The sequence below is a fragment of the Schistocerca piceifrons genome, chromosome 3, assembly GCF_021461385.2.
Source record: "Schistocerca piceifrons isolate TAMUIC-IGC-003096 chromosome 3, iqSchPice1.1, whole genome shotgun sequence".
Taxonomy (NCBI): domain Eukaryota; kingdom Metazoa; phylum Arthropoda; class Insecta; order Orthoptera; family Acrididae; genus Schistocerca; species Schistocerca piceifrons.
Window position 1 is genome coordinate 830,191,435 of NC_060140.1, and position 26,994 is coordinate 830,218,428.

Below are 26,994 nucleotides of genomic sequence, written 5' to 3' on the forward strand. Positions count from 1 at the left end.
AATGTTGCTGGGAGGCCATTACTTGTTCTTGGATGACAGACGCAAATGAAAAAGTATTACGGTTTTCTTCATTCCCACAACAGAAATCCCTAGGTCAGGTGCTGAAACCACTGTATATGACATATCCATGTCCTTTACAGTAATAGCATCTGACGTTGTTCACGCCCCTTACGTAACCTACTAGGTCTGATAACGACAGTAACCACGAACAACACCAACGAACAATTCTAATCTAAGCTACACTGTTATCGGACCATGTCTATTGGGTGCTTCACTCTCTGTACTAGGAAGTAAATTTAACGTAAGTTCCAACATGTGAGATATATATATCTCACAACCTCTCCACTAATAGATACTGGGTGTTTCAAAAAAATATACGTATTTCGAATATATATATTTACTAAACTTACGAATATGAATATGAAACTTTACACACATGTTTACGAACCTCTCAAGTTCAGATTACAGATGTTCAATATGTCCTCCATCACCAACGCGAACAGTATCACATCGATATTCAAATTCCTCGCATACTCGGGAAAGCATGTCCTCCGTCACTGATGTTATGGCAGTACGGATCCGGTTCTTTAACTCTTCCAGGTTCTGTGGGAGTGGGCCGGCCGGTGTGGCCGTGCGGTTCTAGGCGCTTCAGTCTGCAACCGCGTGACCGTTACGGTCGCAGGTTCGAATCCTGCCTCGGGCATGGATGTGTGTGATGTCCTTAGGTTAGTTAGGTTTAAGTGGTTCTAAGTTCTAGGGGACTCATGACCACAGATGTTAAGCCCCATAGTGCTCAGAGCCATTTGAACCATTTTTTTCTGTGGGAGTGGTGGTACATAAACGTTGTCATTAACGAAACCCCATAGGAAGAAGTCAGAAAGTGTCAAATCTGGTGACCGTCGAGCCCAACTGAGACACGCTAAGTCGCCAGCTCCTTGACGACCAATCCAACGGCTCGGTAGAGTTTCATTCAGATATTCACGCACTTGAGGACTCCAGTGAGGGGTCGCTCCATCTTGTTGAAAAATGAAGTTGTCTTCGTGCAGCCTCGGAAACAACCAGTTTTGTAACATAGCCAGATACTGCTGACTGTTAACCGTGTTTCCATCAAGCAAGAATGAGCCGTAAACAGATAATCGGGATATCGCACAAAACACACTGACTTTGGTCGAATCTCGTACATGGCTGCATGTAGGTTCTTAGGCCCCCAAATTCGAACACTGTGTTTGTTTAACTGACCAATAACATGGAAAGTCGCTTCATCATTGGACACGATGCGTTGTGCGAAAGTTTCGTCATTGTCAATAGCATCAAGAATCTCGTTACAAAAAGTCACACGTTTGCGTTTGTCATCAGGACGCAGAGCTTGTAACAGCTGTAACTCGTGCGGTTTCATAACCAACCGACGTCTCAAAACACAACAGATTGTTGTTGTAGGCAGCTGTAATTCCCGGCTGACATGACGAGTTGATTTTGAAGGACTACGTTGGAAAGCAGTTTGAATTCGTACAACATTTTCTTCAGAAACACGAGGGCGGCCAGGACTCTTTCCTTTACGTAGACATCCTGCACCTAGAAACTATCGATATCATCTGATAATGTTTCACCCATTCGGAGGATCAATTTGATACCTCAACCTGAAACGTCTTGGCACTGTAATCACGGAATTGCACTTCGCAAACTCGAGAATACAAAATTACTTCTGCTGCGGAGTAGCCATTTTAAAGATATGACGATTACCAAGCAAAACAGAAGACAACTGACATCTAGCGGAAATTAATATAAACTAGACCATGTATTCGTTTCTCCAAAAGCCTAACCGAGGTGCAGAGATCGATAGTTTGGACAAAATAATACTTTGAAATACGTATATTCTTTTTGAAACACCCTGTGCAATGTAGATAAAGACGAAAAACGACGCAACATGAAGGAAGTATCTGAATGGGACAGAAATCCTCAGATGCGATCTACATATACATACGAAAAAATCATTGCAATTTCAGAAGAAGTGGTTGATTTATTCAAGAGAAAGAGGTTAACTAATTGTGGAAGTCAGTAACGCGCTGGTCCAAATCTGCCCCTTATGCAAGCAATTATTCGACTTGCAATTAATTGACAGGGTTGCCAGTTGTCCTATTGACGGATGTCGTGCCAAATTCTGTCAAATTGGCGCATTAGATCGTCAAAAACCCGAGCTGATAGGAGGGCCCTGCCTGTAATGCTACAAACGTTCCCAGCTGGGGAAAAATGTGACCACCCTGCTGACGAAGATGGTGTTTTACAAGCACAAAGACAAGCAGTAAAAGCTCTCGCCGCAAGCAGGCGGGCATTATCTTGCTGAAATGTGAGCCCAGGATAGCTTACCATGAATGGCAACAAAACGGATGTGGTATATCATCGACGTGCTGTAGTGACGTGGATGACATACAAAAGGGGTCCCGCTATGAAAATAAATTGGATCCATCGTTACTGTTTGTCGGACGTTATGTCGTTTGACAATCAAGTTGTTATCCCAACGCTGCCTGGGGCGACTCTAAACACGTCTTCGGCCTGGAACCTCATTGACAGGAGCAGAATTGTCTTCAGTGACGAGTCCCTCTTGGAACTGAGCCACAATGACCAGCTAATACATGTCTGGAGACGTTCTGGACAGTGGCTGGATACCAACCTGACTGTCATCCACCATAAGGCCAGACAACCAGCGGTGATGGTCTGGTGTTTCATTTCATTTCATAACAGAACCACTTTGGTTGTCGTCCGCGGGATGATCTTCTATGCACAATTTTGTTGCCCGTCAAGGCAAGCCATCCTGGACTTACATTTCAGCAAGATAATGCCCAACCGCACACGGCGAGAGTTTCAACTGCTTGTCTTCCTGCTTGCCAAACCCTATCTTGGCCAGAAAGGTCGTCAGATCTCTCCCCAAATGAGAACGTTGGCACCATTATTGGTATCGCCCTCCAAGCATCTCGGGATTTTGACTCTCTAACGCGCCAATTGGGTAGGGATGATGTGCCTCAGTCGGACATCCAAGAACTCTTTCAATTAATTCCAAGCCGAATAACTGCTTGTATAAGAGCCAGAAGTGGACCAATGCGTTATTGACTTGGTCGATTTGTGAAGTTCCTTCCTTTGAATGACTCACCCATTTTCTCTGAAATTGTAGTCATTTCTGACTCTGTGCCTGTACATCACATTTACCAATTTTCGCCCGATTTAGATAATTCCTTCATTGTGCGTCGTTTTTTCTTGCCTTAGAGCGTATTACAAAAACAAAAAATTAGTAAGAAATAGTATAGGTTTCCAGTGTCGTCGTTTCCGTCCCAAACATCTTACGTGTTCAAAAGGTAAATAAAATTGAATTTCAGTTCACGTACAGCAAATTTTGCATTACACTAGCGTCCTTCAGCTCTTTGATCACTCGAGAAGCACGTAAAGTAAGCAAGTGGCAGCACGCCATTCGCTATTCAGGTCAGTGCGGTACTGCGATCGATGTCCACAGCCGTTCGTGAAGAACAAAAGGAACCGCCGTCAGAGCCTTCAGATAGTGTAGTAAAGAGTATTCTGTTCCGCCAGACGATTCGTGCTGCTCCTGAGGGATACCTAGAGCCCATATTAAAATCTTTGTTTTGAGGACTTATCTGTATGCTAGCGAAACAGACAGTAACTTAACATTTGTCTGCAAGTGTAATTTATCAATCGAAAAGAGTAGTTAATTTACTGCACAATACTGCAGTGTTGTTGAACAGTATAATATCTTTATCATCTTTAGTTGCTTTTTGTACGATTTTACATGACGTTTACAAAATAATTTTTCTTCTTAGGTATTATTAACTGCTGAACATGTTGCTTTTCGACGAGAACAGATATTTCTCACTGACACGAAAGTTTGATGCCGGTATTACTTTTTTACAATGAATCAAAACTTAACGTCTTCCATGAAACAACATCAGGGCGTTTTTGATTTCAAATGTTATTACCGAGGATAAACAGTTTTGAAACACATCCGACCCCATAGTAATTAAAGCTACATAAAATTGTCATTTCACGACATAATTGCTTACGAGTACGCATTCCTATTTCTGTGACTCAGGATCTACATTTTTATCTACACTGTAATCTGCTGCCTGCTGTGAAACGCATGACGGTGGGTACCTCGCTTTGTACCAGCTATCAGGACTTCTTCCGCACCACACATTTAGTGAGTGTGGGAACAATAATTGTTTAAATGCCTCCATACGCGCTGTAACTAATCTAATTATGTCCTCACCATCCGTGTGAGAGCCGTATATAGGAGGTTGTAGTAATTCCTTAGATCAAGATTTAAAGCCGCTTCTTCAGACTCTGTAAGTTGGCTCTCTCGTGAAATTTTGCGACTATCTTAAAGTGTCTGTCAGTTAAGTTAACCCAGCATGTTTGTGACAATCTTCCACGGGTCATCCATCCTGTGACCATTCGTGCTGTCTTTCCCTGCATACGTCCAGTATCCTCGGTTATCCCTATTTGGCACTGGTCCCACACACTTGAGTAATATTCTAGGATGAGCCGCACGAGTGCTTTGTAAGCAATCTCATTTGTGTGCTGTTTGCATTCCCTACTACTCTACAAAAAAAGAAGTCTCTTGTTTTACCTACGACTCTCCCTATTTAGTCATTCAATTTCATATCCCTACAAAGTGTTATACCATGTATTTGTATGAACTGAGCTATTCCAGCCACGTCTTGTTCATACTGTAGTCATAATTGTGAAGAGCACAGGCTGCCAGCCTTTGCATCACTTTGAAATCTTATCAAAGACTGACTGAATATTTGTATAACTTCGTTCAGACTGTTTTTCGTTGCAGATATCTGCATCATCTGTGAAACGGCTAGGGTTACTATTAATATTGTCCACAAGATCATTAACATATAACTTGAACATCAAGGGACACAACACACTTCCTTGCGGTACACCGGAAATTGCTTCTACATTTGGCAATGAGTCTCCATCCAAGACAGCATGTGGCGTCCTCCCTACCAAAATATCCTCAGAGTACGAGTTGAGTTTCCATGATCGATGTTTTTAGAATCGATGTCGGTTTTCATGAAGGAGGTCATTCTGGTCGAGATGCCTCATTGCGTTTGAGGTCAGAATACGTTCTAGCATTACACAACACATGGAGATTCTGGGGTGGAGCAGGACGACCACGAACAAGTCTGTCAAGTATGTCCCACATATGCGCGATGGGGTTTAGGTCGGGACTCACCACTGGCCATTCCATTACTTGTGTCAAGGCTTCGCAAGACATCCCTGATGACACTTACCCACATGGGCCCTCGAATAATGTACAGCAGTCACCACATAGGTCAACAGGATCTGTTCGATGTACTGACTGACGGTAAGCCGACCATGGACAACGACAAGATCTGTATGGCTGTCAAAGCTGAGGATCCCACACCATCACAGAACCTTGAAAATCTATCGATTTGCTGGACAACTTTGGGAAACACCGCTCACCATAGGTCTCTGCACATGATCACGGCCATCACCTTGCGTCAGAGGATCTCTGGACTCTTCTGTGAATAACACGTTTCGCCACTGACATGGGGATGGTAGAACTGAAGGCGAGCTGTAAGATGTTGTTGTATCAAGAGGGGTACTCTAACAGGACGCATGGGTTGGATCATCCTTCCTATTAACCTGTTCATTACAGTCTGATCGGACACTGTGGCTCCAGTGTCCTTTCTGTGACTGTCCTGCACTGCTCTGAAGGTACCTGTGCTTCACCGCAACGCTGAGATGGCCGAGTATCGGTCTCGAAGTGGGGTTGTAATACTTCGGTGACCCTGTCCAACTCGCCCTGTGAAGAGTGTCCACAACCTTGGATGAGGGGTGGAGAGAAACAGCCATCTGCAGCAACGTGACGGAAAGTCTATCCTTTTCGTTGCAAACAGACCGCCATTGCTGAACCGTAAAATTACTACTGGTTCACCAAAGGTTATTAATCACAATTAATACACAAAATGTAAAGTGGAAGTAGGTGCCAAGGAATAACTTGCGAAATTACTCACAATTTTCAGTAACACTCTTTATTCAAATTTGGTGCAAGACCTTACGATATTTAAAAAAAAAAAGTATCATTTAACGAATAAGTCACAATTTACGATAGGAAAGGACCTTTAAATTATTATAAAAAAATTTCACGCCAGTAAAAGACAAGTACAGGCAAGCAATTTAACGTATACAACGCGACGCTGAATAATATTTCAAGCTCAGCTAAATTACAGGTGAATTTAACTCGATTAATAAATAAATACAATTTGAATATATATGACTTCACCCTTGGCCAGACAAATTTCCCATTTGGTTACAACAACCGTAGCTACAGCCTCCCACAACAGCCTCACTCACGCTAATTAAATGGCGCAGAATCTAACTAGTCTTCAACATATAAAGACAATCCTGTTTACAAAAGTTCTCAAAATAGAAAAACCAAAGCGCATGAGTCCATGCACACCACACGGGGGGGACTCACGCTTAATAACATTAACATATCCAAAATATATAAAAAAACAAATTTTACGAATTTCTGCCAGTTAACTTACGGCAAACACACGCGCTCGCAAGGTAGGACTTGCGAACTTTTACAACATTCTCCTTTCAAGGCAACAATTTCTACCCACAATGAAATGGCAAAACTTTTGCATGGGAAGAAAACACACTAATAACCAACTACCTGTATAAAACACATAAGCACCTTGAGTAAAAGCCTTAAAAGGTACTGAATTGGAAAAACACAACAGTTTTTGCTGACTAGAAACAATATAAAAAAATCCACTACGGCGTACATTAACAACCTTGCTTGATTATATTCAAATATACATAAACACAAATTTACGTAAGTTACAGCTTCCAGATGAGCAGAAATTCGTTATGCAACTGACTAGTTCTTACCACGAGGCAATAGGTATTTTTCTTCTTTCTTAGAGTACCTTTTACTCGTGAGTTTAGTAATACTAGTTATGGCAGGCGAGAGAATGGATCAGGTCTTAGTGCCTTGCATATTAAACACTACAGCCATTGGTGCCTTAGACTTTCACAGGCATGGCAGAGGCTAACAGTCGAATAACCCGTAGGTAAGCTGGGAGGGGGACAAACCACAGATTTACTCTCACTCCCCCCTCCCCCCTTTCGTCTTCAATAGGGGACAAACGGATAACCCTTTCTAATATTACCACCTTCCCGCGAGTGAGCAGATGAGAATGAATGGCGGGAAACCCCCAATAATACAGCTGGTATAATTAACAAGAATAAGTAAATTGAATTGAATTAAACTTCATAAAATATGTTAACAATCAATACTCAACTTCTGGTGCGTTACGACTCCCAGGACTGAACCAACACAGCCGCCCGCTGCCAGCCGTTTCAACGGACGCAGGAAGGCACGCTGATTTTCAGAACCTCCTCGCCGGTCGACAGCATACGGCCGAACTGCAAATTAGGCCCCTTGTGGACCCACGCTCAGGAATATTCCTTTCGCGACGACCAGTTAATGCCCCATACCACGGAGCCGCTGCTCGCGTCGCTTACGCTGATGCCTCGGTCTTCGTGCTGTCCCTCTATTACCGACAGAGAAGTCGCTTCTTGATGCCCGACTGCCAACTCTCCACGAGAGCCCGTACAGCCACTTCTTAAACCCACGTGAAAGCCCACTTTTCCCCTTTCCCGCTAGAGGGAGACACCGAAGCCTTCAGTTGCGACAACGGGGCAACCGCCAGAAAACGGTGGGAGACTGCTTCACGCTACGCGCTGCGGCGCGCTTTTCAAAGCTAACTTTACTACGGCTCAATTGCAACTTGTATTGCATTAAGCTGTCGCATTGCATGTGCTTGGTTGAACACAACATCCACAAATGAAACCTGCCATCTGTGCACTTCACTAGAAAACACTAGGACAATGGTACTCCCTACCTTCTGAAAGATCACCTTACACTGTCATACACAGCCAATACATGGCGAAAGATTTTAACTGTTACATACATTGCAAACGAAGATCTGAAGAAATGCAATAATACCAAAGGTACCGTCTGTATCAGAGTAGATTTAACATACTGGACATTGATTCGCGTGTTCTTCTAATTCTTTGAACAGTGTATTTGTTGACTAGCGTTACACACTGCTGGAAACAAAATTAGGACAGTGTTTTACAGTTTTCCAATTCACTCAAGATTTATTGTTGCAACAGTGCATGCTGTTGTTGCTGTTGTTGTGGTCTTCAGTCCTGAGACTAGTTTGATGCAGCTCTCCATGCTACTCTATCCTGTGCAAGCTTCTTCATCTCCCAGTACCTACTGCAGCCTACATCCTCCTCAATCTGCTTAGTGTTTTCATCTATTGGTCTCCCTCTACGATTTTTACCCTCCATGCTGCCCTCAAGTACTAAATTGGTGATCCCTTGATGCCTCAGAACATGTCCTACCAACCGATCTCTTCTTCTGGTCAAGTTGTGCCACAAACTCCTCTTCTCCCCAATTTTATTCAATACCTCCCCATTAGTTATGTGATCTACCCATCTAATCTTCAGCATTCTTCTGTAGCACCACATTTCGAAAGCTTCTATTCTCTTCTTGTCTAAACTATTTATCGTCCACGTTTCACTTCCATACATGGCTACACTCCATACAAATACTTTCAGAAACGACTTCCTGACATTTAAATCTATACTCCATGTTAACCAATTTTTCTTCTTCAGAAACGCTTTCCTTGCCATTGCCAGTCTACATTTTATACCCTCTCTACTTCGACCATCATCAGCAACAGTGCATATGGAGTACATAAAATGATTATATTTACAGATCAAGCAGTTCTGTGGTCCAGGTTCGAACCATGCTGAAACACACATATTATTACATTGTGTAACCTCCAGGCGATGGTACAGATGGTGAATACTTTCCTGGGATACATTGTGCCACGCCTTCTCGAACAGCTCACGTTTGTTCTATACGAGGTGTTGGTGGGTCCGTATTATCCTGTTCGAAAAACACATCATCTTCCTGTTGCAAGAACAGCAGAAGAACGGGTCCAACAACTTTCTGCACTTAGCGAGCGCTGGTTAGCGTCCCCTCCAGAAACACCAAAGATGAACGAGAGTTGTAGCTTATCGCATCCCAGACCATAAAGCCTGTGTACGTCTTGGGCAGATGCACTCTACGAGACAGTGCTCATGAGGTTTACATCGTATGTGCGACGACCGTCACTTGCATACAGGTAGAATCTGTGTTCATTGCTTAAGACCACGGCGCGCCATTCCATCTTCCAAGTTATCCTCTGATGGCACCAGTCGAGCCATGCATGTCGATGCTGTGGCGTGAGTGGAAGACGGGCTAGAGATGTGCGTGCCCGTAGTCCCACTGGTAATAACCGGTTCGCAACAGTTCGTGTTGACAAGTTAGGGCTCACAAACCCTCTTACCATTGCTGTGGTAGCTGTGCGGTCTGCCACTGCTTCCCTTTCACTACGACGATACTGGCGGGCGTTTGAGCTGCGTAGACGTCCAGAATCTCGTCTGCAGGTGTGAGAATGTTTTTCACGTGAGTGCTGACACCAGCATCGTTACACAAATGACGCAGCACGTGCTAGTTGTCTGGCAACAACTTGATCCAACTTGCTCAGTTGGGCGTAGGAAGCATGGGTGCATTTCCGTGGCACGGTTACCTACCTGCCGCACACATTTGCCCCACACTGAGCCTCCTTCCTGTGGGCATTCCATATTGAAGGGTAGACACAGATGACACCCTGGTAGCTATGCCACTGCGCAGTCTGTTGGCGGACAATGTTGAAACCATTATCGGTACATCTATCATCGCCCAGGTGGCATATGTTGTCATCGTATCAAAATCCACGTCGACTCTTGGGTGTACTAATTTTTCTCTCGGCGGTGTATTAAAATTAAGAATGACAAAGTTATCAACTGCAGCTATGACCATTATCACATCCACAATTATGGATCGAGTCGTTCATTTCTGTAAAGGGTCGTGTTGCAAGCTAATCTGATACTTTACAAGATATCGTAGCTTCACCCTGCTAGGGCAGTCAGGTTAGATGTAACAGAAGGCCTGTAGACTGCCCTCTTACCAGATGAAACAAGTACGAGTAGATAAAGTAGTATTCCCGGGCACTCACTTTTCTGTTTTGCAGCCATCTGGCTGCTGCCACGCAACAACAAATACGGCGGGTGGCCAGCGTCGGGCGAGATCGACCTGATGGAGTCTCGCGGTAACCTGGGGCTGACGGTGGACAACGTCAACATCGGCGCCGAGCAGGTCGCCTCGACGCTGCACTTTGGCCCCTACTACCCCGTGGACGCCTACCAGTCGGCCAGCTTTTCGCAGAACAGCGCCGCCGGCCAGGGCTACGACAAGGACTTCCACTCCTACCAGCTCGAGTGGACGCCAGGTGGGTACAAATCGCTCTGGAGCAGTGGTTCCTCTAAAGGGTAAATTGTCCCAGGGGCAAAAACGAAAGGTTTTGATTATGTTTTGATCAAGAGACTAAATTATTTTTAAAAGATTGTTACTACGAGGGTTGTCCAGAAAGTAAGTTCTGATCGGTCGCGAAATGGACACCACAGTGAAAACTTGATGAAGCTTTGTACAGACGTGTTGGGGAGTGTCTCTAGTATGACCGTCAATTGCACTAAGACACTCTTTTCAGTTGTGAGCACACTGTGAGCGAGTAAAGGTGCCTAGAACAACAATGTCTCCCGCAAAGTAGAAGGGTCCTCTGAGAGGCTTCGCCTTAATGAATGCAGCCCACTTAACACAACTGCCAAGCACTTCCTTCTTCATGGCAGTTCTCAGCCTCACTCTGCAGGGGCAGTGAAGATGCTCCTGCAGCATTTTCGGTGGGAAGTTATCACCCACAACATAGCCTAATTGGCTCTGGTCACTTGAAACGCTGGATACAAAGACAACACTTGGGCGCAGGCTACGGGCTATAGACCATCATAGAGAATTATCTGAAAGCACAGGCGCCTGTCCTCTATGACGATGGTGCTGGAAATTTGGTATAACGCTCCGACAAATGTCTAAGTCAGAGCGGAGACTATGCAGAGAAGTATCTGGAAAGTGTAGCTAACTCTTGCAAATAAAATGTTTCTGATTTTCACTGTGGTTTTCATTTAGCGCCCGATCGGAACTTACTTTCTAGACAGCCCTCGTATTAACACTAAAGACGAACATCACTAACACTCCATAGCGGCTATCGAACCCGATACACAGAATTGCTACTCTCATCATTTACACTGATTAGTCAGAACGTTATAACAGCCTACCTATTAGTAGCAGTATGTCCCCTTTTGCATGGATAACAAATGCGACGCGTCGTGGCATGTAAGTAATAAAGCGTTGGTAGGTCGCTAGAAGGAGTTGGCGTCAAAAGTCACCGAATTCCATAAATTCCGGGGAAAGGGGCGAAGAGCTCTGACGCCATGTTCAATTACATCCCAGATGTGTTCGATTGGGTTCTGATCTGACTAACTGGGGAGCCAAGACGTCAACTGGAACGCGCCACTGTGTTCCACGAGGCGCTCCTTTACACTCCTCGAATTGCGATATGGCGCATTATCTTGTTCAAGATTGACACTGTCTTCGGGAAACATGATCGTCATGAAGGGATGTACATGGTCTGTAATCATTATACGATACTGTTGGGCCGTCATGGTGTCTTCCACGAGCTCTGCTGGACACATGGATGCCCACATAAGTGTTCTCCATAGAATTATGGAGCCTCCGCCATCTGATCTCCATCTTGCAGGACAGGTGTCAAGGAGCTGTTCCCCTGAAGAAGACGGATAAGCGCCCTGTCATCGGCACGATGAAGACGATATCGGGATTTATCATACCATGCAACTGTCTGCAACTGCGCCAACTTCTGCAACTGCGCCAACTTCTTTGGCAGTTCCTACAGTTTCAGATATCGATCGCATACTCAATCGATATTCAGATCGAATCAGATTATCTAATTTTTCAACATTTTCATCCGTTTTTGGTGTTGATGGGCACCCTGGGCTTGAGTCATCTTTGAAGCCTTCTCAGCCATCTTGGGAACTCTTGAACCACCCAAAAACTCGTGCCCATGATAAAAAATCTTCGCTATACACTTTTTTTAGTAATATATAAGTTTCAGTTGCAGTTTTCCAAAGTTGCGCTATTACACTTGTCTTTTTCTGGCAAAAATGTCAACATCTCTTGCACAAACGCCGATGATCAAGTGCCAATTTCAGTCGTGGTTCTGTATGTTTTGGTGTTAATATTGACACATGCATGGGTCGTCGGTTGCAAAGGCCCATCGTTGGGAGTGTTCGGTGCACTGCATGTTCAGGCACAATTGTACTCTGCCCAGCATTAAAGCCTGATGTTAGTTCCACCACAGATCGCCGTCTGTCCTGTTTTACCAGTCTGCCCAGCCTACGACGTCCGACATTCGTAATGAGAGGTGGCCACCCAAATCCACGACATCTGGACGTGGTTGCACCTTCGTTTAGCCACGTGTTGAAGGCACTCACCACAGCAATGCTCGAACATCCGGTAAGTTGTGCAGTTTCCGGAATGCTCATGCCAAGCCTCTGGGTCATCACAATCTGCCCTAGATCAAATTCAGATCGATCGCGCACCTTCCCTGTTCTACACATGGATAGCACGCTCCCTGATACTACTTGCACCGTGCGTGTGTCTGACTAGCAGTCAGTCGTCGCCAGATGACGCTGCTATCGCCTGGGTGGGTTTACATCGATAGTAGGTCGATGGTCACAATATTCCGGCTGAACAGTGTATATATATAAGGAGACTTCAAAAACTAAGTTGCACATTATAATTACAGACCAAGTAACTTTCATTGATTGCTGTACTACACTTCCAAGCGACACAGATTCATGACACTATCTTTCAACATAAGTGCCTAGTCTCTGTAGTCACCGGTCGGAGCGTTCTAGCAATAATTCTCTTCCTTGACGATTTGTCACGGATCCATTCGAGAACCGCTGTGTGAACGTTGGAAAATCTTTCCATCCACATGTTCTTTCAGACTGTCCAAATGATAGTCTGGACAATGTCGTCTTTGGTTCCTCCCTCCTGATCAGTATCACCAACGTCTGTGCGGCCTCACTCAAGTATTCCATTAATGTTGTATTTCACTGTCAAGTATTGCACTACTGTTGGACGCGCCGCTGCAACTGGTCCATGGACTTCCAGGATTTCACGGCAACTCTGTGTGCAATTTAGCCGTTTCCCCACAAGAATCGTACTGTCCCACTTACTTCAACTGTTGAGTATGTTCCCTTTTATCGCACCTTTTCACTCGCACACTGTGTGTTATCCGTACCGCAGCAGAACTCTGGCAGCAGGAAACCCTAGAACATGTACTCTCCTCTAACAACGCGCCACACTTGTTGGGCTATGTTCTTAGCGTGCGACGACATTAGTTTCTAAACTCTCTTGCTTCATCCAAACGTTCTTCTAGCCAATATAAGAAATTGGCGTCACATACGTTCTCAGTTTCTGTCTGAAGTTACTTTACTATCTATTGAATGTTTCAACTGGTCAAACATTTTAATCGCTAACTACCTCACTACTTTCTGCACTGTGCCAAAGGTGGGTAGAATTTGGTGTATACACTGATGAGCGAAAACATTATGACCACCTGCTTAATAGCTTGTTTGTCCTTCTTTGAACCGAAATACATCACTGGTTCTGCGTATCAGGGATCCGACAGTTTGTTGGTAGGTTTGTGGAGGTATATGGCATTAGCCGTCTACGCACAGCTCATGAAATTCGCGCAAATAACAGGCCGCTCATTTGTGTACGCGGTGATGGCGCCAGATACCGACCCAGGTGGGTTCCATAGGATTCACATCAGGCGAATGTGGTCACTGTAATGCTTCTCAAAGCAAGGTTCTGCCTTCGAGACACACACTATTGTACTGCTGAAAGGTGACGTCACCGTCGTGGAACACAATCAGCATGAAGGGATGCACGTGGTTCGCAGCTGTCAGCGTGTCTTCGGTTATGGTCACAGGTCCCTTGCAAGCGCAGGAGAACGTCTCCCATAGAATATTACTGCTCTCAGCATCCTGCGTCCGTGGCGCGCTGCACGTTTCGAGCCGCCGTTCACCTCGATGACGGCGTTTGTGGAGCCGACTAGCGACCTAGTGTAGCAAAAATGTGATTCTCCCGAAGAGACGACGCGTTTCCATTGATCGACGTTAAAATCCCGTTGGACCATGCCCACTGCGATCATAACTGACGATGCCATTGGGTCAACATGTCAGCACGTATGCGTGGTCTGCTGCGCAGCTCCGTGTCAATGATGTACAATGAACGGTGAGCCCCGAAACACTTGTGCGTGCACCAAGATTGCGCTCTTTCGGCAGGGATGCCACAGATTACCATCTATCCCACTTTACACAACGTAGAAGCCTCCGAACCCGCCGGCCGGGGTGGCAGAGCGATTCTAGGCGCCGGCCGGTGTGGCCGTGGGGTTCTAGGCGCGTCAGTCTGGAACCGCGTGACCGCTACGGTCGCAGGTTCGAATCCTGCCTCGGGCGTGGATGTGTGTGACGTCCTTAGGTTAGTTAGGTTTAAGTAGTTCTAAGTTCTAGGGGAATGATGACCTCAGAAGCAAAGTCCCATAGTGCTCAGAGCCATTTGAACCATGTTTTGAACCTCCGAACCCCACGTTCTATGAAGAGTCGTGGACGTCCAACCATTTATCGCGTAGTAGTAGTTTCACCGTCCTTCTACCTCTTTCCGTAGATGCTCACGACAGAAGCTCGTGAACATTCGACCGCCGTTTCCGACATACTCGTTCACTGGCTCTGCGTAATAGTAATCTGACCTTTGTCAAAGTCGCTCACCTCAGTTGATTTCGCCATTTGCAGTTCATATTTTCGCCAGGATAATCCTTCATCCGTCTCTTCTGCGCTTAGGTACTTTCCATAGCGCGTCAGGTGCTCGTAACGTCACCAGGCAGCATCCAACCTCACGGTGGGCAGTGATAATGTTTTGGCTTGTGAGTGTACATATTATTGTTGTTCTCCAACTGTCATTGACTGTTGGCAACAAAGTTCATAAGGGAGTTAATGTTCAACAAGTCTGCTGTCAGCACGCTCAACTATTGTTTAAACTGCTGGTTAAAAATGTTCTTGACTGGACACAACGTATTAACCTCATTACGCGCGTCTGTGCAAGAAACACTTTCCCTAGTGGGGAGTTGTCCCAGAATATGACGCCACAAAAAATCAGTGAATAGCCTTGGGAAAAGTATGTCCTTTTTTATAATTTCATATCCACTCATCATTCTTAGTGCAAAAGTTGTAGAACTTATAAGTTTAAGGAGATCTGTAACTGCGATTTGTTCGGGTTCTTAACACTACAAGCACCTAACAATTTAGATTAATCTTTCTTTATTTTTTGATGTACTCCCATGCTCTTATTTCGAACGATTTGGTAAGGCTTTGGTAGTAAGAAATGACATTTATTTTGTTTTATCTAAGTTCAAAGACAGTGAAATTCTTTTGTAACAAAGAAGTTATCTACTTCTGCCGCTCTGACGACAGCAATGTCATGTGTAAATGGCGCAATTTACAAAATAAATTGCACGACTATCAAAAAACCTCTCAGCAGACCATCTAAATTATCACTTAACACATTGGAGCCTCAAGGCTTGGCAATTCCCTTGCTGCATGTCCCTTTTTTTTATTAATTTCACAACGCACTTACCATTTTCAGAAGTATATCATCTCGTAATTCCATCTATCCTTTACAAACAAAAGTATACGTTTGCCGAAATTCAGTTATATAGGTATCATACGTGTAATGTTAAGGAATCTGTTTTCAATTACATTTATTATTTTATGAAAATGCAGAAAATTTTCGCGATTCGTAAGAAGTGGCAGACCATTGGACTGAAATCAACAAACCTGTGCCAATAGCGAACAAACATGTGTGATCAAAAATTCGTCAAGTCTTGAACTATATTGACTGCTCTACTGAATGTGTAACATGCTGTTACGCAAACTATTATGATGCAGACGTAATCTCGGGTATTTCCTAATTATGTCTTATCACCTACCGACGGATATCTTATCTCCAGTTTTTTCCGATGCCACACACACTTCATTATCATTCGTTTAATCAGCTGCAAGAAAGTAAACATAGAGGGAGTATTTTTCAGTGGACCTTAATCCATGATACTTTATATCACAAATACCTTCATGAGGCGTTGTTGTTACTGTTGTAATCTTCAGTCCAAAGACTGGTCTGACGCAGCTCTTTATTCCAAGTAACTACTGCAACTCACATCCTTCTGAATATGCCTACTGTATTCATCTCTTGCTCTCCCTCTGCGATTTTCACCCCACGCACTTTCCTCCAGTACCACACTGGTGATCCCTTGATGCCTCAGAATATGTCCTACCAACCGATCCCTTCTTCTAGTCAGGTTATACCACAAATTTCTCTTCTCCCCAGTTCTATTCAGTATCTCCTGATTAGTTACGTGATCCACCCATCTAATCTTCAGCGTTCTTCTGTAACACCACACTGCAAAAGCTTCTATTCTCTTCCTGTCTAAACTGTTTATCGTCCATGTTTCACGCCCATACAAATACTTTCAGAAAGGACTTCCTGACATTTAAATCTGAACTCGATGTTAACAAATTGCTCTTCTTCAGAAACGTTTTTCTTGCCATTGCCGATCTACATTTTATATTCTCCCTACCTCGACCATCATCAGTTATTTTGCTTCCCAAATAGCAAAACTCATCTACTACTTTCAGAGTCTAATTCAATCATCATCACCTGATTTAATTCGACTACATTACATTATCACTGTCGTGCTTTTGTTGATATCCATCTTACGTCTTCTTTTGAAAACATTGTCTATTCAGTTCAACTGCTGATCCAAGTGTTATCTTTAAGAAACTGTGACCCATCATCAAAATACTTTGTACACTTGCAGCCGTGACGCAAACTCCTAAGCAATGGAAGGAAAGAAATATCTAAAAATTTCTACAGTTTCCCGAGAGCCTAAGAAAAAGGTTCTTCACATACAACTTGAGTTCTTATCACAATTCAATTTTTATTTTATTTCATCAGTACTAAGCTACTACTGTTGAAAACCATCAAGGATGTTGATCAGCCTTGCATTATCACTATAGAGGTGAGACGTAGTCTATTGTATATGACATTCGAAATAGTCTACTATTTAAGTATAGCAATTTCACATTTCAAACTATAAAATACCACATTAATGTTCTTTGTGATAAAATTCAAGTGACAGTTCCATTCTCACGCTGATACTGTTTTATAATGTACATTTAATATATATATTCATTCCACACACCTTCTCAGGAATTAAATATCTTGAGCCTGCCATTAAATTTTTGTTATATCATTGTTCCATGTTCACGACAATATTTCAATCTCTAGCACGTTTTTCTTTGTAATCTACAGACTACATAAAGTTCAGCATTGATGGTACCGAGATAGGAACGGTTACTCCTACGGATGAAGGTTTCTGGGCCTATGGAGGATTTAATACAAATGTACCAACGGCTGAAAACCCATGGAGATACGCTACTAAAATGGCTCCTTTCGATCAAGAGGTAAGACACAGTCAGTTTCTGGCTTCGCTTGTTTTTGTAAGACGTGCATTCGGTTTACAGGTATATTTTACATTCAAGATTCTTACGACCTTACGATACTTACCTAGCAATATGGCTTTCTGTAGCTTCTCAAATTGGTCGTTCACTATACATCAGACTACACCACTGAAGGCAAAATTTGAACACTATCTGAGGTGCATAGTGTATGTGGAACTACAATGAAGAAGGAACGAAGAAAATATATATCTGTGTATCAAAGGAAACGTCACTGGAGTTATAATTATGCAAGTTCGTGGAAGATTGAAGAATCAATATAATCCAGAAACAGTAATAGTGAAGGATTTTATCGTTCAAAGGCTATGCAGTATTGTGTTTACATACAGGGAACAGAAGCTATAACTTCAGATTTACACTTTCTAAGCAGTCGTCAGATATACTGCAATGTAAATTACATCAGGTATATATTGCAAAAAGCTTTATTTTTCAGTACAAGATAGTAAATTATGAAGGTCATATTTTATTTGTAGACATCGTAAAACCACTGAAAACGCAAAGAAGAATAAGATATTTAAAATGTGGTGAACAAATACTGAGCATAGAGGCAAATAATGAACGTGATGTACAGCATTTACTTTCACAAACAGGCAATAACTAAGGTGAAAAGGAAACAGGAGGCAAAAGGTTCTGGAGAAAATATAGCTTCCTTGGGAAGAAAGTGGTGTATAAGATCTTTATTCAACACATATAACATATCAAGAGGAACTGTCAGAAAAATCGTTGTAAATATAGAAGTTGTTGCTGTTTCCTTAGCTTAGTACATCATGGTCACACAGATTTTTGAAATTTATTCTAACGCTTCATATATTCACTCAAATTTAGATCCAACAACGATATTAAGAAAAGTTATGGCATTAAAATGTCTAGAAGTATGTGCATCATGTCTGAGATAGCACCTCTGATAATAAAATTAGAACAATTTGGAATATTGTTAAAAGGGGAAAAGGGCAAGTGAGAACACAGGAAGCTTATATTTCTATCAGACTAACTGATAAAGTTGTTAACAAAATGTCAGAAGTATATTTTTAACAACCATTTTGAAGAGTTGTAGAGAAAATAGGATCCAGCTGTTCATTAGAAAGTGCAAGCCTGTATGTGGAAGAGGCAATACATATACAATCCAATAAAATTTAAATTCAACCCACTTCTCCTACTGAAATCAGGAAAATAATGAATTCACTAACACATAACAGCTTTCAAGGGATTGATGGCATTTCCAAAAGAGTAATGAAAGCTCGTTCCCAACAGGTAAGTACACTCCTGGAAATTGAAATAAGAACACCGTGAATTCATTGTCCCAGGAAGGGGAAACTTTATTGACACATTCCTGGGGTCAGATACATCACATGATCACACTGACAGAATCACAGGCACATAGACACAGGCAACAGAGCATGCACAATGTCGGCACTAGTACAGTGTATATCCACCTTTCGCAGCAATGCAGGCTGCTATTCTCCCATGGAGACGATCGTAGAGATGCTGGATGTAGTCCTGTGGAACGGCTTGCCATGCCATTTCCACCTGGCGCCTCAGTTGGACCAGCGTTCGTGCTGGACGTGCAGACCGCGTGAGACGACGCTTCATCCAGTCCCAAACATGCTCTATGGGGGACAGATCCGGAGATCTTGCTGGCCAGGGTAGTTGACTTACACCTTCTAGAGCACGTTAGGTGGCACGGGATACATGCGGACGTGCATTGTCCTGTTGGAACAGCAAGTTCCCTTGCCGGTCTAGGAATGGTAGAACGATGGGTTCGATGACGGTTTGGATGTACCGTGCACTATTCAGTGTCCCCTCGACGATCAGCAGTGGTGTACGGCCAGTGTAGGAGATCGCTCCCCACACCATGATGCCGGGTGTTGGCCCTGTGTGCCTCGGTCGTATGCAGTCCTGATTGTGGCGCCCACCTGCACGGCGCCAAACACGCATACGACCATCATTGGCACCAAGGCAGAAGCGACTCTCATCGCTGAAGACGACACGTCTCCATTCGTCCCTCCATTCACGCCTGTCGCGACACCACTGGAGGCGGGCTGCACGATGTTGGGGCGTGAGCGGAAGACGGCCTAACGGTTTGCGGGACCGTAGCCCAGCTTCATGGAGACGGTTGCGAATGGTCCTCGCCGATACCCCAGGAGCAACAGTGTCCCTAATTTGCTGGGAAGTGGCGGTGCGGTCCCCTACGGCACTGCGTAGGATCCTACAGTCTTGGCGTGCATCCGTGCGTCGCTGCGGTCCGGTCCCAGGTCGACGGGCTCGTGCACCTTCCGCCGACCACTGGCGACAACATCGATGTACTGTGGAGACCTCACGCCCCACGTGTTGAGCAATTCGGCGGTACGTCCACCCGGCCTCCCGCATGCCCACTATACGCCCTCGCTCAAAGTCCGTCAACTGCACATACGGTTCACGTCCACACTGTCGCGGCATGCTACCAGTGTTAAAGACTGCGATGGAGCTCCGTATGCCACGGCAAACTGGCTGACACTGACGGCGGCGGTGCACAAATGCTGCGCAGCTAGCGCCATTCGACGGCCAACACCGCGGTTCCTGGTGTGTCCGCTGCGCCATGCGTGTGATCATTGCTTGTACAGCCCTCTCGCAGTGTCCGGAGCAAGTATGGTGGGTCTGACACACCGGTGTCAATGTGTTCTTTTTTCCATTTCCAGGAGTGTATATTCCCAACCACATATGGAGTAGCTCACTAAAACAGGGATAAAAAATGGGATAGGTCTGATGCTAGCTACTACTGCCCAATCTAATTTCTGACAGCTTCATCCAAAATTCCTGAAAAAGTGATATTCAAGTGTAGCTTCACTTATTTGTAAAAATGGTGTACTAAGAAAATGTCAGTTTGATTTCCAGAAAGGCTTTTCGACAGAAAATGCGATATATGCTTTCACAGATCAAATATTAAATTCTCTGAATAACCAGACACCACCAACTGGGATTTTTTGTGATTTCTTAAAGGATTTTGACTATGTGAAGCATGAAATTCTTCCACATAGACTCGCGTATTGTGATGTGAATGGAACAAGGCCAAAATGATTTAGTTCATATTCAACTGGAAGAATGCAGAAGATTGAAATTAACAATACAGGTAATCTAGAAATTTGAGCACAGTCCTCTAATTGGGGCGGTATCAAGAATGGTGTCCCACAGGGTTCAGTCTTGTGTCCCTTATTGTTCTTATTATACACTGAAGAGCCAAATAAACTGGTACACGTGCCTAATATCGTGTAGGGCCACCGCGAGCACGCAGGAGTGCCGCAGCACGGCGTGGCGTGGACTCGGCTAATATCTGAAGTACTGCTGGAGGGAACTGACACCATGAATGCTGCAGGGTTGTCCATAAATCTGTAAGAGTCCGAGGAAGTGGAGATCTCTTCTGAACAGCCCGTAACAAGGTATCCCAGATATGCCCAATAATGTTCATGTCTGGAAAGTTTGGTGGGCAGCGGAAATATTTAACTCAGAAGAGTGTTTCAACTGCGCCAGACACTTGTCTTATATAGGCGTTACCGAACGCAGCGCGATATTCTGCATGTTTGCATATCTTTGTATTTCAATACACATGCCTGTACCAATTTCTTTGACGCTTCTGTATATATTAATGACTTGCCACTCTATGTTCCTAAAGATGGAAAGTTATTTCTTTTTGCTGATGATACAAGTATATAATCTTAACCAAAAGACAAGAATTAGCTGAAGAAAGTGTGAAATAGGAAAATTATTAAGTGGTTCTCTACAAAACGACTCACTAAATTTTGAGAAAGCACTGTATATACAGTCTGTACAGTAAACGGCATTACACTGTTGATAAATATACACTTCGAACAGAATTTTGTTGCTAAGGCAGAATATTCAAAATTCCTGGGTGTGTTGCATTGATGAGGAATGGAACTGGACAAAACAGATTGATGATCTACTGAAACATTCAAGTTCACTACTTGTGCTATTAGGGTTACTGGCAAATTTTGGTGATAAACATATCAGTAAATTAGCCTATTATGCCTATTTTCAGTCACTGGTTTTTCGTGTGGCATCATATTATGTGGTAATTCATCATTAAGAGAAAAAGTATTCATTGCACAAATACGTGTAATCAGAATAATATCTGGAGCCCACCCAAGATCACCTTCATTTAATGAAGTTAGGATATTCATAGTAATTTCGCTATACATATCTTCACTTACGAAATTTGTTATTAATTGAGCTGGGAAGGTAAGGGAATTAGAATTAATGGAAGAAGGCTTACCAAGCGGAGCGTTTCGTCACAGGGTTATATGGTAAGCGTTATAGCGTTACGGAGATGTTTAGCAAACTCAAGTGGCAGACCCTGCAAGAGAGGCGCTCTGCATCGCGGTGTAGCTTGCTCGCCAGGTTTCGAGAGGGTGAGTTTCTGGATGGGGTATCGAATATATTGCTTCCCCTTACTTATACCTCCCGAGATGATCACGAATGTAAAATTAGAGAGATTCGAGCGCGCACGGACGCTTTCCGGCAGTCGTTCTTCCCGCGAACCATACGCGACTGGAACAGAAAAGGGAGGTAATGACAGTGGCACGTAAAGTGCCCTCCGCCACACACCGTTGGGTGGCTTGCGGAGTATAAATGTAGATGTAAATGTAGAACTTGAGATTTGCTGATGATATTGCCTTACTGGCCAAAGACTTCGCAGAGCTCCAAAACTTAGTTACAGATCTTGCATCGGAATGTTTGCTGGTTGGCTTGAACATGAACCTTTCCGAAACAAAAGCAATGTCCAAAAATGGGTCCCAGCTGGAGATGTGAAAGTCAAGGACAGTCTATTAGAGGAGGTCAGTGAATATGCCTACCTTGGCCAGATTATAAATATGAAGGGAGACATAAGGCCAGAAATCTATCGACGCATCGAGCTTGGCTGGCAAGCATTTGGGAAGCATTCAACAGTATTCAGATAAAAAATGCCAGTAAATCTGAAGAAAGCAGTATTTGATCAATGCATTCGTCCTGTGATGATGTATGGCTGCGAGACATGGACACTGAACTCATTTACAAAAGGGAAACTCAGGACAGCACAGAGAGCCATGGAGAGAGAAATGCTGGGCTATACAAGAAAGGATAGGAAAAGGGCATATGACATGCGGTCTGTGACGAAGGATAACGACATCTTAGAGACAGTAGGTTCCTTTAAATGGCAGTGGGCTGGCCACGTCGCAAGAAGAAAAGACAACAGATGGACGAAGCTAGTACTGGAGTGGAGTCCGAGAGAGCACTGGAGGCCTAGAGGAAGACCACCAGACAGATGGGACAAAGACATCAAGAAGATCGCTGGTAACACCTGGCAGAGAACTGCCCAAGACTGTCCCACTTGGAGAAGACTGCTGAAAGCCTACCTGAATCCACGACTCGAAGAGGCCACATCATTTAATGATTGAATTGGCTGATGATGATGATGATGATGAACCCATCCAAATTCAAAAGGAATAGCAAAGTGCATAGATAGAATACTAGAAGAAAGGATGATGCTCAGTATTCTGGGTCAGATCTGGCTTTGGCAGACAAAGGGGTGAATTATGCTACCATAAAAATCTTTGGTCATTTACCAAATACCATTAAAAGTCTGACAGATAGCCAACCAGAATTTAAAAACAAATTAAAAGAATTTCTGAATGAGAACTCCTACTCAGTAGCTGAATTTGTATTACGCATGAAATGCATCAAGTAGTAATTGTAAAAAAGGTATATATAACGTGTAAAGGAAACTGGCGTTAAATGACACATCCGACATCATTGCGAAATGTCGTAATCATGATCTACGGAACAATATTAATGTATTAACGAAATATTATTATATTTCACTATATGAAAGATGTAATGATTTGACATATACATTACATTTGTAGGTTTTAAGTTTCTCATTGTGCATACATTTTCTTTCTTCTTTTACCAGACTGGCAGGTGCTGTTTGGAGCTATGGACAATATCTATCTCCTTCATAACAGAATAAAATAATCAGAAGATTCTCTAAACTATAGCGGTGAATTTTACTGTCTAATCTTATTACTAGAGTTACATATGAACAGAAGTGTCTCATTAAGGTCCAAGAATATTTAGCAATGTTTAGCGAACATAATAACTATGTAGAAGCAGTAATAAATGTACACTTCAGTGATAATACATTATTTCTACATATTTCGTAGGTCAATATACGAGCCCATCACATATGAAAACACTGTTATTATAAATGTTATGCGGCATAGTAACAGTTTTAGATGAATATATCTATTTAGTTGTGACCTTTATTTTTATGATAGCTTAAACCTTCCTGTATTAAATATTTTCAGTACTACATCATCATTAACCTGGCTGTTGGAGGAACAAATGGGTACTTCCCCGACAATGCACAGAACACTGGAGGAAACAAGCCATGGATCAATTCGTCACCCACGGTATGACGCTTTTTTTTTATAATATTCATTGTCTCAGGTTATCCAGTGTGTGAATTTCTGACAACAGCGGAACGTACTAAGCTATACTATCATAAGATCTTGTGTGCAAGTATAAGGGATGAAACGTATTATTATTACATAAAACATTATGCAGATTCTGATAACTCGCTTTATCTTTTAATAACTGAAAATGGTGACTTCGAAAAATTGCAAATGTGAGTCTATAGCCGACATAATTCTTTATCCCTCATCCAGGACGTAACAAACACTTCACAATTACCACGAGCGAAACATTAGCAACTATCCATTTCGCTGATGCCTGAAATTTACGTAATGCTTTTAAATAGTATTCTGTTTCCACTAGAAGCAAAAGGAAGGTTAAACATCCTGTCGACAGCGAGGTCATTTGTGACGGAGCCCAAGCTTGGATTTCGAAAATATGGGGAAGGAAATCGGACACGCTCGTTATCAAAGGAACCATTCCGGCATTTGCTTGGAGAAATAGAGAAATTATGGAAAACCTAAATCTGGAGTGTGGAACGGGGTTTTGAACTGTTGTCCTCCCGAATGCGGGTCCAGTGTGCTGATCACTGCTCCACCTCGCATTCTGTTTCCTCTAGGGAACATTATGTTGGAATGTATGAAAGAGTTCGTCTAATTTCTTCGTTCTTGTATCTCAATGCGAGATGCTTTTAATAGTTTGCACAGTGGTATCTGTCGCGAAATCTGGAAGGGAATCCAATGGGATTCTGGTCGTATGAAAATACACCAGCAGAAAGACACAATCAGTAGCTTCAGAGCGCGATAACAATGTCGCTAATCACAGTCCGACTACGCCAGAGTTACTAAGAACGGCTTTCAAAAATTCCTTCACCAAACAAGACGAATTAAGTATTCCAGAACTGGCAACAAGAACAAGTACTAACACATGTAACTTAGACGTAGATATCCCCGATGTAGCCAAGCAGCTGAAATCAGTTAATAAAGGCCAGACGACTAGTTCAGACTGTACACATCTTACGTTCCTTTCAAAGTATGCTGATACTTAGCAGTCATAAACCTACAATGCTCTCTTGTAGAAAGATCTCTACTTAAAGACTGGAAAGTTGCATAGGTCACACCAATAACCAAGAAAGGAAATAGGAGTAATCCGCTGCGTCACACTCTTGTCACTAACGTCGATTTGCAATAGGACTCTGGAACATATACTGTGCTCGAACATTATAAATTACATCGAGAAAAAAGAGATTTATTGACAAGTAGCCCACACAGATTCAGAAAATGGAGTATAGTCTCAGTTGCGCGACTGGATAAGTGATTTCCTGTCAGAAAGGTCACGGTTCATAGTAACTGACGGAAAGCTATGGAGTAAAACGGAAGTGATACCTGGCGTTCCACAAAGAAGTGTTAAAGACCCTCGGCTGTTCCTAACTGATATAAACGGTTTAGCAGACAATATGAGCGGCCTTCTTTGACTGTTTTGCAGATTCCTCGACTTGTGCCATAGAGTGGTTGGGCTTCAGGTTCCGCAAAATTGGTCAGGAGTCCACTACACGCAGGAGGCGGCTACACGGGTTGCAAGGGCTGTGTGGCGTGGACAGGGCGGTTTTTTTGGGTCAGAGGGTCTTGAGCAAACACCAAAAGGACTTCAGTCTCAAAGGGTACAGATCGTGCACAGGAAGAACGTGGATCTAGGAACCATAGGTGTAACAGTTGTAAACTGTCGTAGCTGTGTTGGGAACGTACCAGAGCTCTAAACGCTAATAGAAAACACTGATGCTCAAATCATTGCAGGCACTGAAAGCTGGCTAAGGCCAGGGATAAGCCCATCCAAAATTTTTGGGAACAACCCAACGGTGCTCCGAAAAGGTAGGCTAAACACAGTTGGCAGTGGCGTGTTTGTTGCAGTTAGAAGTAGTTTATCTCGTGGCGAAATTGAGGTAGATAATTCCTATGAGTTAGTATGGGCAACCGGAATCAAATAATAATAGGACCCTTTTGCCGATCTCCCAATTCATATGATACAATTCTTCAAAAGTTCAGAGAACTCTTGAGTTTAATTTCAAATACGTACCCGACTCGTACAGTTACAGCTGATGATTAATTTACCCTTGATATGTTGGTGAAAATACATGTTAAAATCCGGAGGTACGTATGAAATATCATCCGATACTGTGGTAAATGAATTTCCTCAAAATGATTTCGAGCAGTTAGTTCATGAGCCCACGCGAATAGTAAACGGTTGTGAAACCACGCTTGGCCTCTTAGCAACAAATAATCCTGAGCTAGCAACGATTATCAAAACGGATACAGGGTTTAGAGACCACAGGGTTGTCGTCACGCGACTGAACATTGTAATCCCCAAATCCTCCGAAGTTAATCGAAAAATATACCTATTCAAAAAAGCAGATGAAAATTCATTTGACGCCTTCCTGAGCGACAATGTCCACTCCTTCCCAATTAAAAATGTAAGGGTAGACCAGTTGTGGCTTGAATTCAAAGAAATAGTATCGGCAGAAATTGCGAGATTTATACGAATTAAATTAACAAACGACGGAGCTGATCTTCCGTGGTACACAAAATGGGCGAAAACACTGCTGCAGGAACAACGAAAAAAAAAAACATGACAAATTCAAACGGACGCAAAATATCCAAGATTGGCGATCTTTTACAAAGGCTCAAAATTTAGAGTGGACTTCAGTGCGAGATGCCTACAATAGTTTCCACAACCACATTTTGTCTCGAAACTTGGCAGAAAATTGAAATAAATTCTGGTCGTATGTAAAGTATGCTAGCTACAAGACACAATCAACGCCTTTTCTGCGCGATAACCACGGAGATGTTATCGACGACACTGCTG

The 26,994-nt window shown here is 43.3% G+C and overlaps 1 protein-coding gene across 1 annotated transcript in view; it reads left to right on the forward strand.

The window, feature by feature from the left end:
* LOC124788180 (beta-1,3-glucan-binding protein-like) overlaps positions 1-26,994 on the forward strand; it is a 66,893-nt gene that overhangs the window by 28,647 nt on the left and 11,252 nt on the right. The window contains exons 4-6 of the mRNA XM_047255335.1: positions 10,176-10,433; positions 17,489-17,640; positions 24,030-24,134. Of these exons, the coding sequence (XP_047111291.1) occupies positions 10,176-10,433; positions 17,489-17,640; positions 24,030-24,134 (515 nt within the window). The remainder of the gene's footprint in view (positions 1-10,175; positions 10,434-17,488; positions 17,641-24,029; positions 24,135-26,994) is intronic.